This window comes from Rhincodon typus, chromosome 3 (assembly GCF_021869965.1).
Source record: "Rhincodon typus isolate 14 chromosome 3, sRhiTyp1.1, whole genome shotgun sequence".
Taxonomy (NCBI): Eukaryota; Metazoa; Chordata; class Chondrichthyes; order Orectolobiformes; family Rhincodontidae; genus Rhincodon; species Rhincodon typus.
In genome coordinates this window covers 36,536,221-36,555,871 of record NC_063334.1, presented here as the reverse complement: position 1 = coordinate 36,555,871, position 19,651 = coordinate 36,536,221, and the positions used below count along the sequence as shown (strand labels likewise).

Sequence of the window (19,651 nt, the reverse complement as noted above, 5' to 3'; positions counted from 1 at the left end):
GTGACTCCAGACCCAGAGCAATGTGATGGACTCTTAATTAACCTCTGAAGGCCCAGAGAATCAATCAGTGCAAGGGGAATGAGGGCTGGGCAGCGAGTGCTGGCCTTGTCAACGATGCCCACATCCCATACAAAAATAAACAGAAAAGGAACTACCACTCACCAGCTGACTCATCACTCTACTCCACCTGGGGCCATGAAGACCCTGAGATTCAATGGCCCCAGTTTTTGCTTCTGACTACAGAGTCAGGATATATTCTTGCTTTGAGAACCAGACCAAGCAAAAAGTAGCCCAGAAGGTGGGATTTTTGTTCCAGGGTGGCAGGGCTCCCTGGGAGGTGAACTGGGTGACAGTCAAACAAAAGTAGAAGCTGTCAGATGTGGAGGCACACTGCAGAGAAGACTACTTAAGTGTTCTGGCAGTGTTTGAAGCTTACATGCCTACCACCTGCACACTCCTCATGTGCCTTCCATGCTGCATCACACCCTCTATGCCAACCTATGCCACTCTGTCATTATGCAATGGATTTTTATGTCTCCACCTGTCAACCTATGCCTCCCAACCACCTAGCTTGGCCCTTCATGATCTCCATCCTAACCTATACTCCTCTGTCTTCCCCCGGCTCTTCACATGCTGCAACTGTCCCAGACCCATCGTGCATAATTGCCCCTATTCTATCTTCGTGCAACTCGTGCCTACACATGCCATGCCACCACATCCATCACTCTTTGATTTTACACCTACCATGCCAACCCATCTATTTTCCACCATGGACTCATGGAGAGATAAAATAAAGTTTGATTAAAGTGCTAAAAGTGCATTGCAAACTTCTCTCTATTGACAAAGCACCCTCATTAATAAATAATTAATTTACACTCTTTCAACTAAGTTATGCCTGAATACAAAAACATTTCATTCAAGTGCACAATCATTACAATACCAAACATTGAAACATCTATAACTCCTTATAACTATAAAACAAATTTTGCAATGGTAGGTGCTGTACTGTGATAACTATATCAGTCATGCAACCTGATTCCAATAATGGACACTGACCAATCATCAACATCCCAGAGAGTGCCTTATAGGAAGCAAACATACATTCTTCCTACTCTCCAGGTCTCTGCTGACAAAGCAGGGTCTAATTTTCCTCTGCTCAAAATATCTTGGACAATTGTCAGGAACCATGCAGGGCAGTTACAGATGGACAGCACTTGACTAAATGTGTGGCTGGGTTTTAAAGATGGTGCACCAAGAAACCTGTAAGGTCCTGGTAGTGGTCAATACGGCAAGTAGAAGAATACCAAAAAGCCTATCTGCTATTCTTATCAAATACTAGCTACTAATGCCATGTATTAGAGGAGAGAATGTTTCCATTGTTTTCACAGTGATAAGGAAATGCTAACTGGAGGATTTGGCTCTGATCTTTTTGTCATTTCTTCATGGGATGTGGACATCACAGACCTGATGAGCATCAAATGCCCACCTCAAGGTGCCCATGAAAAGGTTATGGTTAGCTGCCTTTTTGAACCGCTGAAGTCCATGTATTGTAAGTACACCTACAATTTGGTTAAGGAGGGAATTCCAGGACTTTGACTCAGCTTTAGGAAACAGTTTACTAACCAGCAGGAGTTGAAGTATGCAAACTATTATAGATGGAGCCAATGGACCCATTAGAGATCTTTATAATAACTTCAGTGCCTAACATGAACATATAGTGGCCACTTGGTAGACATCTCCGGTGTTGGTGAAAACTGTCATCTCAGCTCATTTCAAATGTTCCAAAAAATAAAACTGTAAGTTACCAAACTGACTAGATGCCTGTTCCAGGACATAGTGGGTGGACTGTTGCTTGGGCAAAAGGAGTGTTTGATGCAACATGCTGTAAAGTGCCAGAGAGCGCAATGCCATGTTATCCTTTACACTCACATTTGAAGAATTTATAACAGGAGGAAAGGCCACACAGTCACAATGTATCCTCAAGACATTGCCTTAAAAGAGCTAAGAACTTAAGGCACTTTGAATGGAATGCAATTGCTTAGCAAGAGTAACTCCAGGGGAAAAGAAAAATAAAAGTAATGGGAAATGTGTCACAAAAAGGATACATCCTGGATGGTGGCACTATGTTTCCAAATTCAGCCTTACCAATGTTTCCAGTATCTTTTTATGGGTAAATTGCAATAATTACATCACATGGCACGAGATTATTCTGATTTTCAGGGCCCTTGACTCATGTGGTCTTCTATTGATGGCCTTCAGCAGAACAGTAAAGAGAATTAGGGAAACTCACACTAGAAATTAAATCTTGTTTGGTGCATGGGTCCAGAAGGAAAGGGCAGCAAGTATGTGAGAGTTTACTTGTCCTTGTATTCCACTGCACATCTGAAAGCCTCCTCCAAATATTATTTGTGCCCTCTAGATACTCAAGACCATGTTGGACTGCTCTGTCATTGCCTTATATGTAGTTTTAGCCTCTGGACTGTTCAGAAGGCTGGCTTTCTGCTTTGAAAGGTAACCAAGATCCTTTGCTGCAATGTCTACGTCATTCTCAGAACTCTTCTTTCTGACAACTACTGATGATTCTGACAGAATAAGAGTCTTCATCCAAGTTCCAACATCATCCCTTAAAATGGCTGGACTTTGACAAATAATTAGACATGGGTAGGTCCTGTTGTCAGTACCAAGTATCCCTTCCCCTGACCTAGCGGTTCTGGGTTCAAGATGCTCCACAGAACTTGAAGGCAAAGGAACATGTACATTACATTCAAACCCTTCCAACCTGCACCATTGGCTTGTAGTAGGGGCAGAAGATATTCCTGGTCAGCCACAAGATAGAAAGAACATTGAAGATTCAAGCATCATCATGTAAAGTTCCAGACTACAACTTGCATGTAAGAAAAAGCATGTTTCCACAGCAATCCAGCTTCAATCCATGAAGTGTAACACCACCAGCAATTTTTTGTCTGACGGTCTGATTCTCTGTGCATGTTGTCTATATATGAGCAACAGGAAATTGCAAATAATTGACTCAACCACAGTCTAACCTGGATACACCTGTATAATGGGTGTGCAGTTTCCCTGGATTGCAAAATTGAGGCTAATGTATATGTTCTGTATTACATGGTCCTCTGCGACTATGGTGATTTTACCTTTTATTTTACAATGGATAATCTTTCAAACATTGTGAGGAAATTACATTGATACAGCCATGCGTTAATTGACAGTTTGCTGTTAATTTTGATCATGTTACAAATTCAGAATCATCGCCACTTATCAGTCACACTTGACCTAGAGCATAATTTTCTCACTAAAGTCAATGTGATACAAGTACTTGTTTAAAAAAAAACTTGAGTTTCAGTTAAAATGAGAAAATGCCATTTCTCTGAAAATGTCACTTCATTGACTGACTTACCACATCCACCAGTTGGGAGATTTCCAGTCCAAACTTTACTTTTATTGTATCACTGATATTTCTAACTGGTCTCACCCATTTCTGGTATCCTCGAAACAGGTTTTTCAGCAGGGTGTCCTCTATCTCTGCTAGCAATTTAATTGTTCTGGCAGCTGGAATACAGCAAGTTAAAGAAAGAATTAAATGTTAAACTAATAGATTGAAAAACTTTGTTGAACAAATGAGACATTCAACAAAAGGAAATAAATGTTTACACAATGAAATTGCACATTTCCCTTGTATAGAGGTCTAATAAAAGTGCAGATACAAGATTTGCTAGGTCTCGGTGCCCTTTATCCTGACCATTGGATTTCTGGGAACAGAGTGGGGTAGAACAAAAATGCTCCAATGGTTTAGAATCAAACATATTGTTGAGACAATGAAGTGCGTAGTAACGATTTTCAACACTCTGCACCTCCCTTCCCTATCCTCCAAGGATGATCCCGCAGATCTGCAATCTTTTGCGTGACACTTTCAGAACAAAACTAACTCCCATGACATGTTTCTGGTTGTGATCATTGGAAAAAAATATTTGGCGTCATGTTCGCTGAGCTGTGGATTCATAGTTGATTGCTCTGCTCGATCAATGCAGATGAATATCAGTCTCTACTGTAAAGGAGATATGTGTTTGTGGTTATTCATTCTTCTTATTAGTTCCAAAAATAACTTCTTGCCTTCATTTTCACTTAAGTCTCAATATTACTATTTCTCAAAATTTCTTCTTACAATTTGTGTGAGAAGCGATGACAACTTCTGAAATGTTATCTTAAAGTGTAAAAGATTCCTGTAATGATTGCAGTAAATTGAAAATGCAAAACAATTTGACTTTTAATTCATTTTGTCTCCCTTAAAGTGTATTTTAAAATATGGATAATCCTTAGGACAAAATACAATGATTGAAGATTAGGGCAGCTCCAAAACAACATGAATAATTTTATTAAGTTTTATTCCAGTATGGCAAGGCTCCTTGTTGACATTTAGATGTGGTAGAATTACCCCTTAAAGGACTGAAATAAAATTATGATGACATTAATCAAAACTGAAGCTATTTCTCATTAAACTTAATGACACAGAGGGAAGTATTCTTTGAAAGCATCATCATATTTAATCCTCCTTCCCCATTTGTATCCTGGATTCCTCAATATATTTTGAAAACCTTGCATTATCTGAATTCAACTCCATCTGACAATCCTCGGCTCACTGGCTCAGATAACTTTCTTCACTGTACGCTCTACCACCACTTTTGACGTTATCTGCAAACTTACTAACCATGCCTCCTATATTCTCATCCAAATCATTAAGATAAATGACAAAAAAGTGTATCCAGCACTAATCCTTGCAGTACACTGCTGGTCACAGGCCTCCAGTCTGAAAAACAACCCTCCACCACCATGATAGCAAGAACTTCAGATGCTGGAGTCAGAGATAACAAAGTGTGGAGCAAAGTTAGGATCACCAGTCTGTAGTTCCCTAGCTTTTCCTTGCAGCCTTTCTGAATTAATGACACAACATAAGCCATCCTCCAGTTTTTGGCATCTCACCCATGGGTATTAATGATACAATTATCTCTGCTTGTGGCCCCACAAATTCCTCTCTAGCCTCCCCAATGTCCTGGAAGTACACTTGATCAGGTCCTGGGGTTTAGCTACCATGATGGGTTTTAAGACCTCCAGCACCTTCTCTTCTGCAATGTGCTCTCTTTTCAAGACATCACGATTTATTTCCCTGAGTTCCGTAGCTTCCATGTCATTCTCCATGGTAAGTACTGATGAGAAATATTCATTTGGAATCCTACCGATCTCCTGTGGCTCCACACATAGACAACATCGTTGATCTTTAAGGGACCATATTCCCTCCCTAGTTACTCTTTTGCTCTTTACAGAATGTCTTTCTATTCTCCTTTATCCTATCTGCCAAAGCTATCTCATGTCCCCTTTTTGTCCTCCTGAATTCCGTCTTAAGTATTCCTACACTTCCCTAAACTCTAGGGATTCACCTAATCCCAGCTACCTATACCTGATATATGCCTCCTTCTTTTCCTTAATCAAAGCCTCAATATCTTTAGTCATCCAATATGCCCTACTCCTGCCAGGCTTGCACTTTACACTAACAGAAACATGCCAGCCCTGAACTCTTGTAATCTCACTTTGAAAGCCTCCCAATTGCCAGATATCCCTTTACCTGCGAACAGCTTCCCTAATCAATTTATGAAAGTTCCTGTCTAATTCAAAATTGGCCTTGCCACAATTTAGAACTTTAATTTGATTGAGTGAGAACTTGTTCCTGAACACACTTAACAAATTCTTCCCCTTCCAAGCCCTTATCACTATGGCAGTCTCACGTCTATGTTTGAAAAGTTAAAATCCCCTATATTACAATCCTACTATTCTTACAGGTATCTGATCTACCTACATATTTGGTCCTCAATTTCACACTAACCATCAAAGTGATCACCCACTTCTTATTTCTCAGATCCACCCATATAGCCTCACTGGATGATCCCTCAGGAATATCCTGAGTGCTGCCGTGATATTTTCCCTAATCATAAATGACATTCCCCCTTCTCTCTTGTCTCCCCTTCTATCCTTCCTGTAGCATCTGTACTCTTGAACATTGAATTGCTATTCCTGTCCCTCCCTCAGCTATATTTCTGTAATAGCAAGATATCCCAGTCCCATGTTCCCACCCATGCCCTGAGTTCATCTGCCTTACCTGTCAGGTCTCTTGCATTGAAATAAATGCAATTTAATTCATCAGTCTTCCCTTGTTCCCTGCTGTGCTTTTGCCTGCCTGGTCTATTTGCTGTCTTTAACTTCTGTACCAGCCTTAACCTTCTGTCTTGTCTCAGTACTGTTTAGGGTCCCATCCCCTTGTCAGACTAGTTTAAACCCTCCTGAGCAGCTCCAGCAAATCTCCTGCTGGAATATTACTCCGCCTCTAGTTCAGGTGCAAACCATCCCTCTTGTAAAGATCACTGATGTCCCAGAAGAGACCCTAATGATCCAAAAATCTGAATCCCTGCCCTCTGCACTAGCTCCTCAGCCACACATTCATCTGCCCTATCTTCTTATTTCCTAATCTCACTAGCACATGGCATCGGGAGTAATCTAGAGATTACTAAGCTTGAAGTCCTGCTTTTGAACCTCCTGCCTAACACCCTTTATTCACTCTGCAGAACCTCATCCTTTTTTCTATCTACGTTGTTGGTACCAATGTGTACAACAACCTCCAGCTGCTTACACTCCTCTTTGAGAATTTGCTGCAATTGCTACGAGATGTCCTTGACCCTGGCACCAGGGAGGCAACACACCATCCTGGAGTCTCTTTTGCAGCCATAGAAATGCCTGTCTGAGCCCTGACTGGCCAGTCCCCTATCACAGTTACTCACTTGAACTTTGCCATTCCCTGCTTTACAGCAGAGACAGTCGTGGTGTCACAGACCTGGCTGCTGCTGCTATTTTCCCCTGACAGGCTACTCCCCCCAAAATGGTGCAATTTGGTTGAGAGGGGAATAGCCATGGGAAACTCCTGTATGAAATAACAAGGTGTAGAGCTGGATGAACACAGCAGGCCAGGCAGCATCAGAGGTGCAGGAAAGCTGACGTTTCGGGTCTGGATCCTTCTTCAGAAATGGGGGAGGGGAAGGGGGCTATGAAATAAATACAGAAAGGCAGGAGGCGATGATAGAAGGTGGATAGAGGAGCAGATAGGTGGAGAGAAGATGGACAGGTCAAGGAGGCGGGGATGAAGCCAGTATGGGTGAGTGTAGGTGGGGAGTTGGGATGGGGGTTGGTCAGTGAGGAGGGAGGAGTGGGTAGGTGGGAGGGAAGATGGACAGATCAAGGAGGCGGGGACGAGCTAGGCTGTGGTTTTAGGATGAGGTCGAGGGTGAGGAGAGTTTGAAGCTTGTAAAGTCCACATTGAGACTATTGGGCTGCAGGGTTCCCAAGCAAAATATGAGGTGCTGTTCCTCCAGCCTTCGGGTGGCATCGTTGAGGCACTGGAGGAGGCCCCAGGATGGACATGTCGTCCAAGGAGTGGGAGGGGGAGTTGAAGTGGTTTGCAACTGGGAGGTGATGCCACCCGAAGGCTGGAGGAACAGCACCTCATATTCCGCCTGGGAACTCTGCAGCCCAATGGTCTCAATGTGGACTTTACAAGCTTCAAAATCTCCCCAACCCCGACCTCAGCCCAAGACCAGCCCATCTCGTCCCTGCCTCATTGACCTGTCCATCTTTTCTCCCACTTATCCGCTCCTCCCACCTCACTGACCAACCCCCACCCCCACTTCCTACCCACTAGCCTCATCCCCGCCTCCTTGACCTGTCCGTCTTCCCTCCCACCTACCTGCCCCTCCCTCCTCACTCATCAATCCCCATCCCAACTCCCTACCTACACTCACCTTTACTGGCTTCATCCCACCTCCGTGACCTGTCCGTCTTCTCTCCGTCTATCTGCTCCTCTATCCACCTTCTATCATCGTCTCCCCCTCTCTCTATTCATTTCAGAGCCCCCTTCCCCTCTCCCATTTCTGAAGAAGGGTCCAGACCCAAAACGTCAGTTTTCCTGCTCCTCTGATGCTGCCTGTCCTGCTGTGTTCATCCAGCTCCACACCTTGTTATCTCAGACTCCAGCATCGGCAGCTCCTACTATCTCTAAGACTCCTGTATGACTTGTCTACCTCTAATGGTGGTCACTCATTTATCTTATTCAACCTGCCATGTGTCCACTTCCCCAAAGCTACCATCTATCACACCCTTTGCTTCCTGAATGCTCCTCAGATGTGTCTAACTGCCACTCTAACCAACCCACGAGGTCTGAGAGGAGCCATAGCTGGACATACTTCCTGCAGACATAGTCACCGGGAACACTGGACTGCTCCCTGATTTCCCATGTCTGACAGGATGAGCATACCACTCTACTCACTGCCATCTCTGCCACTTTAACAATTAGTGGACTTGGGAAGAAAAATAAAGTTTTACGTTGTTGCTGCTCGTCCTCTTTAACAAAGCTCAGTATTCACCTAAACCCACACTTAGACCTACCAGCAGCACTCCAAGCCCAAAGCAGCCCCTCTCAAAAATGGCTGCTCCAAAAATGGCTGCTCTACTAGAGCCTGCCTCCTTTTTATTCGCTGATCAGGCGGTCGCTGATGAAACTAACGTGAATGGAAAGGCATACAAACACACAAATGTATGAATTAGGAGCAGATGTAGGCCTTTCAGCCTCTTGAGCCTGCTCCAACATTTCATAAAATAAGGGCTGAAATGATTGTGGCCTCAACTCAACTTTCTTCCCTATTCGCTATAACCTTTCACTCCCTTGTTCAGCAAAAGTAATCTATCTCGGTCTTTGAAATGTTCCCTGAGGAATAAGGTTTTACGGACTCAGGATCCTCTGAGATAAAAGGTTTCTCATATTAAATTATTTTTAGACTCTGTCTTCTAATTCTAGCAGGTGCAGTAATACATTGGAATTATCCAGTGAATAACTGAGCCAAATGAAACAGAAAAGCTATAAACTGTATTGGGTGTGGGCACTTCTAACTCCAAATCCATAGGAAATGTCCTTAACTCTTCATTGTTCTCTAAAATGGCATAGCTAGTCACTAAGGGATGGGCAATGAATTCTGGTCTTGCCAATGATGCAGCATTCCTTGAAAGTGTAAACAAAAAGAGTAACATCATTGGCAGACACCATTAAACTAGCCGCTGGGATGAGGCAAACACCCAATATCTATAGAATCAGAAGCTCAGTAAAAAGACAGCACAGCACAGAAATGGAAAATTTGGCTCAAGTGGTCTGTGCACTACACTAGGTGATTGCTTTATGTTTCATGGTCAGTGTGCCAGAATACCTTTAAGACACATGCTCATGATATCATGATTGCATCATAGAATGTGACTTCAGGGTATTAAGGTCTCATATTCCGTCTTAATTTGGATCACTTGGAGCATAGTTTAATGTTATCCCAGACACTTATGTGCTTGTGGAACAAAATGTTTGTACATGATAGTTAGATGTAATAAACATCTGTTGGTTTCCTTAATACCATCACATTCATATCAAGTTTCTTATGTTACAGGAGATAACAAAAGATTTACCACATCAGGTAAAATATTTCCACTCTCCTCCAACTTACCCAATCAACACCTTTGGAAAAGGAGTAAAAATTTGAGGAAATAGAGTAGATGAAATGTGGGCCAGCACCAGTGCTCTCTATTCTAGATGCTCCACGATATTGTCGGTGATTTATATTTCAGAATCTCTGACCACTAGAATGAATAACAGAAAATGACGGACTGAATAGCACTGAACTGAAACATCTCAGCCCTTATTTTAATCCATGCTACATTCATCGATTTATCTGGCTGTTGAAGTCATGAAAGGACAGTTCTGTTGAATTTCATTTTCTCATCAGTGAGGCTTACATGTTATTTGGGAGTGCATTCAATAGGGTGACACGGTCTCATGGACCGGATATCAATGACTTTTTAAAGCTTGGGCCAAATGATGATTTATTCGCATCGGCTGACCTGTTCCAAATCAGTGCAATAGTCAACCTACCTCATTACATTTGTTACTTAATTTGAGTCTGGCATTGATTGAAAAGCAATCAAAATTAAATCATTATTGATTTAAACTGAAGTCAAAACAGTACAAATATGAGTATAATAGTTTAAAGGTGCAATGTACTCAAATGTTCTTACATTATACATTATACATTGTGACCTTTGGACTTTTGGCTTCTTGCTGTTTCATATTTTCAATCATTGCACTCCATCATAAATGATGGTGACATAGATGCTATGTTACAGGCTGAGTGAACCAGAGACCAGGATTTCAAATTCCACTACAGCAGTTGGGGAATTTACAAATACATTTTATTTTACAAATTAAACATAGTTTTGGAATAAAAGTGTGGTATTACTAGTGGTGACCATGTGGTTGTTGTAAAATCCCACTTGCTTCACCAATGTCTTAAAATAGGAACATTTGAATTAGGATCAGAAGTAGGCCATTTGGCCCCTCAAGCTGACACCATCTTTCAGTAAGATCATGGCTGTTCCATCTGCATTTTTAATTCTACATTCCCATCAATCCCAACAACATTTGATTCCCTTGTCTAGCAAGAATCTATCTACATTTGTTTTATTCATTCACAGGATGAGGGCGTTACTGGCTAGGCCAACATTTATTGCCCATCTGTAATTGCCTAGAGGGCAGTTAAGAGTCAACCACATTGTTGTGGTTCTCGAATCACATGTAGGCCAGACCAGATAAGTATGGCAGCTTCCTTCCCTAAAGGACACTAGTGAACCAAATGGGTTTTTCCAACAATTGGCAATGGATTCATGGTCATCATTAGACTCTTAATTCCAGATATTTATTGAATTCAAATTCTACTAACTGCCTTGGCAGGATTCAAACTCAGGTCCCCAGAACATTACCTGGGCCTCTAGACTAACAGTCCAGTTTTAATACCACTAGGCCATTGCCGTCCCCACTCGTCTTAAAAATATTCAATGATTCCGTTTCTAATGCTTCTGAGAGAGACAGTTCTCAGGTCACACTACTCTCTGAGAGAAGAAATTGACCTCATCACTGTCCTAAAAGGCAGTCCCTAATTTTTAAACAATGCTCCCCAACTCTCAACTCACCAAAAGAAGAAACAGCCTTTTCATGTCCATGTTGCCAAGACTTAGGACGTTATGCACTTTAATCAAGTCATTCCTCACTTTTCTAAATTCTAGTGGAGACAAGCCCAGTCCAACTTTGCCTCAGAATACATCCTGTTCATTTCAGGTAACAGAGAAAATCTCCTCTGAATCACCTTCAATGCCTACTTAAAGATAGGAAAATCTTCTCTCCCTTCTTTGCCTTGACCTCATGTGACTTTCGACTGACAGCAATGTTATTTCTTAACTGTCCACTGCAAGCCATTCAGTTAGGGCCAAATAGGAATGGAGCATAAATACTGACCTTGCTAACAATGCCCAGATCCCTTGAATGTATAAGAAAATCATTACAGGCAGAATACCTACATACACAGAAGAATAAACAGTTGGAGCTGAATGTGGCTAGTCCTGTGATTAGATTGGTCCATGAGCACTGTATCCAATTTTGGCCATTGCGTCCGAAATAAGAGATTCAAACTGGAGAAGCATTACAGGTATGAGCCACAGTGCTGAGCATTTAACTGAGAAATACAACAATACCTGTACTTTCCAGAAAGTCATTAAAACTGAATCCCATAGAGCTAAGGAAATGGTAAACAATATGGGAAGAGGTAATCCAGGCTATTTAAAGTTGACCCTAATTCAAACTGGCAAAAGGCAAAAGTCAGAAGGTTCCTTATATGAAGGATGAAGAACAAATGCAATTGATACCCAGATAGGACAAAAGAGATCATAATCACAAAATGTTTATGCAAGAGTTGAATACTATGATAGAAAACTCAAGGAAATTTGGACTAAACAACTTTTAGATCTCTTTCAATTTCGCCCTTAACAACTTCATCACAGTTCATCACAAAAATAAACTTCCATTTACTTAGGAGATCATTTCTGATGAAAAGGTGGAAATAGGAGCTACATGGATGTGTAATGCTATATAATGAGACATGTCTGTTTGAAAGTCTGCTTTTAGCATGTAATTTTGGTCCTAATTCCAACTGATCAGAATTTGAATTTAGCTGGAGATATTAAATTAGGTACTTGCAGGCTAAGCACTCATTTGCAGTTTGAGACAATTTTCATGGAGCAGTATATAAGGGCTACTTGCCCCCATTTGCACCAGCTGTGTACAGTGTGCTGGCTGATACACAATGGCATATTTTGAGATTGTTCAGGGTCTGATTGAGAGGGTGGATGGGCTCTCAAATGAGGCATTGGAGTTTCTGCTGGAAGAAGTCCAGAAGATGACTTTACTCCAAGGGAGAAAGGAATCCATCTTTCCCTCCTATTCCTCACATCCCACCACCCAGTAGCAGTTGGTGCAGATCTGCCTGGCCACATGTTCTCTTTCCATTCCACCATCAGAACACAGGTGACATCTAGCAAGATGCCCATGACCAAGAAGTTGCAGTGTCCTGGTAACTCCTATAAAGAGCGAATAAGGCAGAGTAGTACAGTACTCGCTCTATTTAACTGAAGTCCTCAGAAAATTTGCACAATAAATGTTGCTCGAGTGTGTGTGAAAGCTTTGTAAAATGTCCTAGAAAATCTTTTATAATGTCTTTCACAAGTTCTCTTCTAGTATCTAGCAACAATTAAACAGTAAAAGATAATAAACCTTGATGCTGTGCTTAAAAACAATGACTTTGCTTACTGTCACTCTGCTAGATGCAGTTAGGAGAGAGGTTTAGATAAAGTACCTTCTTTCAAAACACTATGCAGTCCTCTTAATAAGCACTAGTTGCCAATTTAGCTGGTAATCGTCACATATGATCCTTTGCCAGCCATTCCAAGGGCAGAGTTCAACATTACTGAGATGATGCTTTGCACTAAACATTGGCTAAATTGGCATTTTAACTAAGACAGCACCTTACCCACCTCAGATTCTCTTTCTTGCTTAATGTATCTGGGGTAAACTGCCTCATAACATTTTACATGATTTCTAAGAAATCTTTCAAATTGCTACAGCAAATGGGGGATTTGAGTCTGGACCAGCTGGGCAGGTGTGGAGGGGAGCGAGACCATTGGTGGGAGGATAGGGAGAAGACTGTGGGACAGAAAGGAAATTAATCATGGATTGAGAAGGAAGGAGTGAAGACTGGGGTATAGGGTCAAAGAAGATGATCTTAGTTACCAAGCTGATGAAATCTGCATGTTCCTTCCAGTTAGTGTTGACAGAAGATTAATGAAGGGAAGAGCTCAGGCAGCTAGTTCATTATCAACCTGAGGAAATTACTTCTTTGAAATCCTACAATATTAGGTGACTATAGTCTCAGAGACGTAGGAATGATATTGCTTGAAATTTGCTAAAGAACTACATCTAAGAACACCACATTGCAAAGCTTTCCAATTCTAACTTGAAAAGGCAGTGGAATTTACAATCAAGATTTCTCTACTGTTGCTGACTTAGCTATTTCTTGTTAAAGATATTGACTGAGTTTGTCATTTAGTCATAATGATCAATTCTGTCTATTATCTGATTTTGATACAAGGCTAAAGGAAATCTGTCTAGCCTGACTCTGGTCTATCATTTTATTTCAAAGTAATTAGTGCTAATTTCTGGCATTATGTTATTTAGCAGTACTATCTGAGCTTATTACAGATTTATATTCACTCTTGACTATCTATAAGTATGTACATTTATTTTCTTGTAGTTTTAGTTAAAAAATGCTCATGATAGAAATGAAAGTGAAGTGTTAATGACTATAGACTGTGGTAGATTAGCTTCATAAATAGTAGATGTCGCTGGTGGTGAGTTTGGAGGCAGGAAGACATTTAATTAAGTGGGATGGTGTTGTACCTGAACTCCTCCTCTGTTCGACCTCCACCAGAATTAAGCTCTGGTTGGAAAGAGTCAATGTTGACTTTGGAAGAGGTGGTTGGTGATTGAGACCTGTGAGTTGCTAGGGGGATCTGAAGCCCAGGTATCTGTAGAAGCTCAACTGTTCTAACCTGGTCAAAACTCCATTGCTGCCTTGGAGTCTGCAACCCCAAAACTTCAGCTCATGATGACACTTGGGCTCCTAAACCCATCTTGGGATCCCAACCCAACCCTTACTCCTGTCACTTACATTAACTCAGTTGCACAGAGGCTATATTGCAATTTGACCTGCGCAGCAAGGGAAACCAAGCTTGACAACTTGGGAGGTGGGGTCTAGGGGATGGAAGTCCCTCAATCAAAGATATTCAGTGCCTAATTGAAGAACTGGACTTCGGGCCAGGGAGGGCCTACTGAGTATCAATCTCCTGCTCTTGCTGCCAACCAACTCTGCATAACCCCATTCTGTGAATGATTCACTTTCCCCAGCCCCTGAACATTACTTGCTTGTGATCTGTGTCATTCTGCAATCCTGGAAATCTGAATTCTGTCCTGTCAGCAGGCACAGCCTCCCCAGTGACATTACCTAAGCACAAAATCTGCCCACTTCTAATTGGCTAATTGCTCTTGGTAAGTGACACCTCAGCTCCTGAATCTTGGTTCCAGGGGAAGGCCCAGGGTGTTCTACTTACTGCCTGACTGGGTTGTAGCTCAGTGGGCCTTCCCAATAAAAGGCAGTGAGGTTCTCCCAACAGATCTCTGGGTAGCAGGCAAGTCGTCTGATGCCACAGTAAGATTCTACTCGCAGGTTATACTATTTGGCTGTTTCTAATATTGAGCTAAATACTGTCCAAAAGCCAATGCATTTGACAATAGGAAGGTAAATTCTTTGGTTTATGCTTTGACATTAGTTTATTAATTGTAGGCAGTAATCTCTGATGACATTACTAGTTATCCATAAATCACAACAGTAATCCATTGTTGCCATTCAAGCCCTAAGGCATTTTTACAACATTCAATGTATTTGTTGAGTTACAATTGAGGTTGGAGGGATCTAAACATCATAGAATCACTAAAGTCTACAGCACAGTAGATGGCCCTTTAGCCAATCAGGTCTGCACCAGAAAAAGCAAACTAACTAAATATTTTTTCTAGACTCACTCCTCCACTGCACATAGCAAATTTTGAATTCAGAAAAGGTGGTGGATATTGTGAAATACATACGTGTTAGGGTTTAATTAATTCAGTATCAGAAACAAGTTAGTCAGTTTATTTCAAGCAAAATTTACTCCAGCAAAGAGACAAAGATTATTGACAATAGATGACACGGTTCTGACTATCACCTATTGATTGTGGAATTATGGATTGATGCATCACAGAAGAATGCCAATCAATCCATTACACCTGCATAAGCTGTTTGAAAGAAGTGCTGTGATGCTGATGTCACTGGACTAGATATCTGGAGGCCCAGGCTAATTTTGTGTGGGCATACATTCAACTTCCAACATGGCAGCTGGTGGAATTGCAATTCAGTTAAATGATCTAGTTTATAATGCTAGCTTCAATAATAGCAACCATGGCAACGATCATCAATTGTTGCAAAAATCCAGCTGGTTCACTGTTGACCTTTGGGAGAGGAAATCTGCCTTACTTACTGCATCTGAGCTTCATGTGACTCCAAACCCACAGCAATATGATCACTCTCAATTGCCCTCTAAAATGTCCTAGTAAACCATTCAGTTCAAGGATAGTGGGGACTGGACAATAAGTGCAGGTCCATTCCATGAAAAAAAGAGAATATTAAATTAGTTTCACTTGTCTTTTGCTTCCCCATAGTCCAGCAATGTTAGTCCCCATCAAATTGTTATCCAATTCCCTTTCGAAATTATCATTGAGCCTGCTTTAAACACCCTCTGAGGCAATGTATTCTAGCTCATAGAAATTCACTGCAAAATCTTTTCCCCCTCATGTCACTGCTTTTACCAATTATCTTATGTCTTTGTCCTTTAATTATAAACCTTTCTGTCACTGGTAATAGCTTTTCTTCATCCCTAAAGTGATTAAATATTATTTTATGATGACTAAATATTTTTATCTAATGAAATAAGCATTACTTAAATATTTATCATATAGTGCTAAATGGTAACTGTAGGGATATAGATACAGACTATGAGTGCATTGAACTGAAACCATTCAGTATCATATGCACTGCAGTTAGCACAGAAATACTTAGTCAGCAAATAAAGTGGCTCTCATTGTCATGTAGCATTCTTGAAGTGACATCATTCCAAGGTTAGCTTAATAGATGATGAAAGCCACATCCTCAGTGTTCAAGCCTTTAAAATCTACATGACACTCAGTCATCAAGCATGTGATGTCTGTCATCATTAATCTAGATATGGTAATGAGGACTACTGTTTATGGATGTCAGGAGGAGGCAGAAATCTTGTAACATCTTTATGATTTGCATAATTGCAATCTAATAAAGCATTTACTTTTATCTTTGATATAAATTAATCTATCTGATGAGCTAAGGAGCCAAGTTTATAATTAGAAAGAAATTAATACTGAAGTCCTTCTTTAGAAAAGGACTTCCCACTGCTCTCAAAGTTCTCATTTTTACAGAAAATTACCAAGAAAAGATTTAATCTGGGACAACTTCTGATTGTCTATTGTAAAATCAGTGCAACATAACTGTACTAAACATTTAGAGAGTTAAAGGATTTGAATTCATTATCTTACAAACCATTCTAGTGTTCCATTGGTAAAATACTAACTTTATTTAAGCTGATTACATTGCAATTGTGTCTACTCGTGAAAAGTACATTTGTGGTCTGAAAGGCAATGTATAAATGTAAGTCCTACTCATTTTCTTTTCCTAATACGTTCAATTTAAACCTCATATTTCAGTATTCCAGCTATAATTATATTTTATTTCTTAATTCTAAATCAAGCAGCATAAATTATTATAATTATACGGAGATGTCTGAACTAGAAAAACTCACTACCGGAAATGCTTGAGACAAATTGCTTAAGTGGAAGCTAGATAGGTGCATAAGGAAGAAAATAACGCAAGATTATGTTGATAGGATTGGATGAAGTAGGGTAAGATGTAAAATCATAAGGAACATAAAAATACTGACATTGCTAATTTAGGACCTGTAGTCTGTTTGTGCACTCTTTATTCTTCCTATTTTTCATGCAAGAAAAGAATCATTTCCATTTGAATATAACTGACTAAATCCAAAATATTAATTAATCCATATTTTTTCAAAATGTTAAGTCAGGTTTCATATGTTTTAAAGCAAATATCATCACCTGCCTTGTGATAATGTAGTATCAATTTAGATATTTTCATGTATCTACTGCAAGCTTTTGGTAGGGATTACATAGACTGGCACTTTAAAATACTGAATCAAACAAGCAATGCAACAACAAATAATATATCATAGGGGGAATAGCACAAAATAGAACAAGGTTTGACTATCAACAAGATGGGGAAGAATGCTGCCATATCTATGGCTGTGCTAAATTACCCGTAGTGTTCAGAGATTTGTACATTAGGTGGGTAAGAGGGGGATGGGTTTGGGTGGGTGCTCTGAAGGTCGGTGCGGACTTGTTGGGCCGAAGGGCCTGTTTCCACACTGTAGGGATTCTATTAAAAAAAACCTACGCAGAACGTGCGAGCTCGATACAGACGCTCAAGGCTGAAATCGAACCTCGCTCCCTAGCGCTATGAGACAGCTGTGCAATTCAAAGGAAACAAATAAGAAGAAAATTTCAAACATTATTTTGGACAGCTTTTTCATGTTTAGTCTACTTTACCAAACTGTTGTCATCTCTACATTTATCAAATTACAGTATAACGGTAATAGCGACGATATAAATTTGCTACAAGCATTAACTGAAGACAAATAAATAAATACCAGAGGTAACAAGGTGTAGAGCTGGATGAACACAGCAGGCCAAGCAGCATCAGAGGAGCAGGAAAGCTGACGTTTCGGGTCTAGACCCTTCTTCAGAAATAAAGGATACCTTACTTTGTAATAATGATATTAATAAACTAAATTAGCAAACTGTGCAATTAATTGAAATACTTTCATCATGAATATTCCTATATATTATGTATATCAGATTTACGAATTAGGACTCCATTTATTCTTAAATGGATATTCTAATGGTTTTCCTTGCATTGATGGTTTATTTAGCATTTCAGTGCTCTTCAAATGTTATCTAATTTGCATAACGCGGGGTGGTTACACTGAAATTCGGCAAATTACGAGGCTTCGGTATATTTCAAAACTGGGTAAAAAGAATAAGCCTTGCGGTGTGGACTAGAAATGGGAGATTGCAAATAACACCGTGTGCTGTTGTTTATTTGTTAATTTTGACAACTTGAACCAACTTTTTTTGTTCCATCAATTACCACCCATTAATTGTATTTAGTTGTTATGTATATTTCCACAATATGGTAGCACCATCCTTCCACTATCTGGAGCATATCCACCATTCTCTCTTGAACATAAATATATGAAGTAAGTCTGAGAATTTGGCGAATATGTCCGTTACATCATCAGATTAAGAATCAACCAGATGGTGGAGCACGTAAACAAATTTTCTCCAGACCTTGTGCCTTTGCCTCGCTTCTTTCCATAATCCGATTCTATCTATATAATAAACGCCTGGTCTTTCTGTTTTGCAATCACCCTTTTGTCATGCTGTCTTTCATTTAACAGGGGCAAAGAAATCCTTATTATTGCATCTGAGGACGTCTTTTGCACTCATCTATCTCGGAAATCTGAGCTTTTCCAGGGCCAATTCACTCCCAAAACTCTGAGGCATATATTATAAAATTAAACGATTGTACACAGAAGTAAAATACGCGAATTAGGTCTGTCTGTTTATGTGTGTAGAATCATTGAGAGAGTGGATTAAGGTAAATATCATTTCGCAAACAGGCTCTGGCAGAAATCTCCATTTTTATGGCTGATTTCAGCTCAGACAAGAGTCCTACGAGACAAGTCTGTCTCATATACTCGCACTTTTGTCATCTAGCCAAGGCTAACTCGGTTAACTGATTTAATTGCGATTAGAAGTCATTTTCAAAACATCTATCTTCCCATCTCTTTTGCTTTCAGAATATGGATTGCGCTCTTGGCACTTGAACGACAGAGAGAGAGACGGATGTCTTACCTGTGGTACCAGGCAGGGATAACACACACATCACCAGGGCCGGTAATAACTGCATGTCACCGCTTGTATGGTCCGCCACTCGAAACTCTTAGCCTTGAGATACAGTCACTGAAAGCTTCCTCAGTCCGAGACTGGACCCAACTTCTCCGCGCCCCATGGAGGGAACAAGACAGATCAGAGCAGGCGGGACAAATAGGTCGGAGAGTATCCCATAGGGGTTACAGCCCAAGACACGTCGCGTTAGCGGCGGGCTTGTACAAGTTTTTTTTTAGAAATAGGAATCTTCCAGTCTCAGGGAGACAGCGAGAGAGAAAGACAGCAAATTCCACTCCATCGATTTGCAAAGGCTTTCAGCCACGCTGGAGTGCAGAGGACCTGTGTCCTGGCTGTCTTCGAGCTCTGCGTCTGGAATTCTGAGCTTAAAGTTGGGGCGAACTGTGAATGGCATCAGTCATTGACAGAACGCGGAAACGATCGTGTGCAGTTAACGAATTTACTTGAATTATAATCAGA

At 40.7% G+C, this 19,651-nt stretch overlaps 1 protein-coding gene across 1 annotated transcript in view; it reads right to left on the bottom strand.

The window, feature by feature from the left end:
* The window catches only part of chrnb3a (cholinergic receptor nicotinic beta 3 subunit a), a 40,309-nt gene extending 20,906 nt beyond the window's left edge, over nucleotides 1-19,403 (bottom strand). Inside the window, exons 1-2 of the mRNA XM_048594716.1 lie at nucleotides 19,139-19,403; nucleotides 3,413-3,564 (exon numbers count right to left, since the gene is read on the bottom strand). Coding sequence (XP_048450673.1) covers nucleotides 3,413-3,564; nucleotides 19,139-19,193 — 207 coding nt within the window. The 5' untranslated portion in view covers nucleotides 19,194-19,403. The remainder of the gene's footprint in view (nucleotides 1-3,412; nucleotides 3,565-19,138) is intronic.
* Between the last annotated feature and the right edge of the window lie 248 nt (nucleotides 19,404-19,651).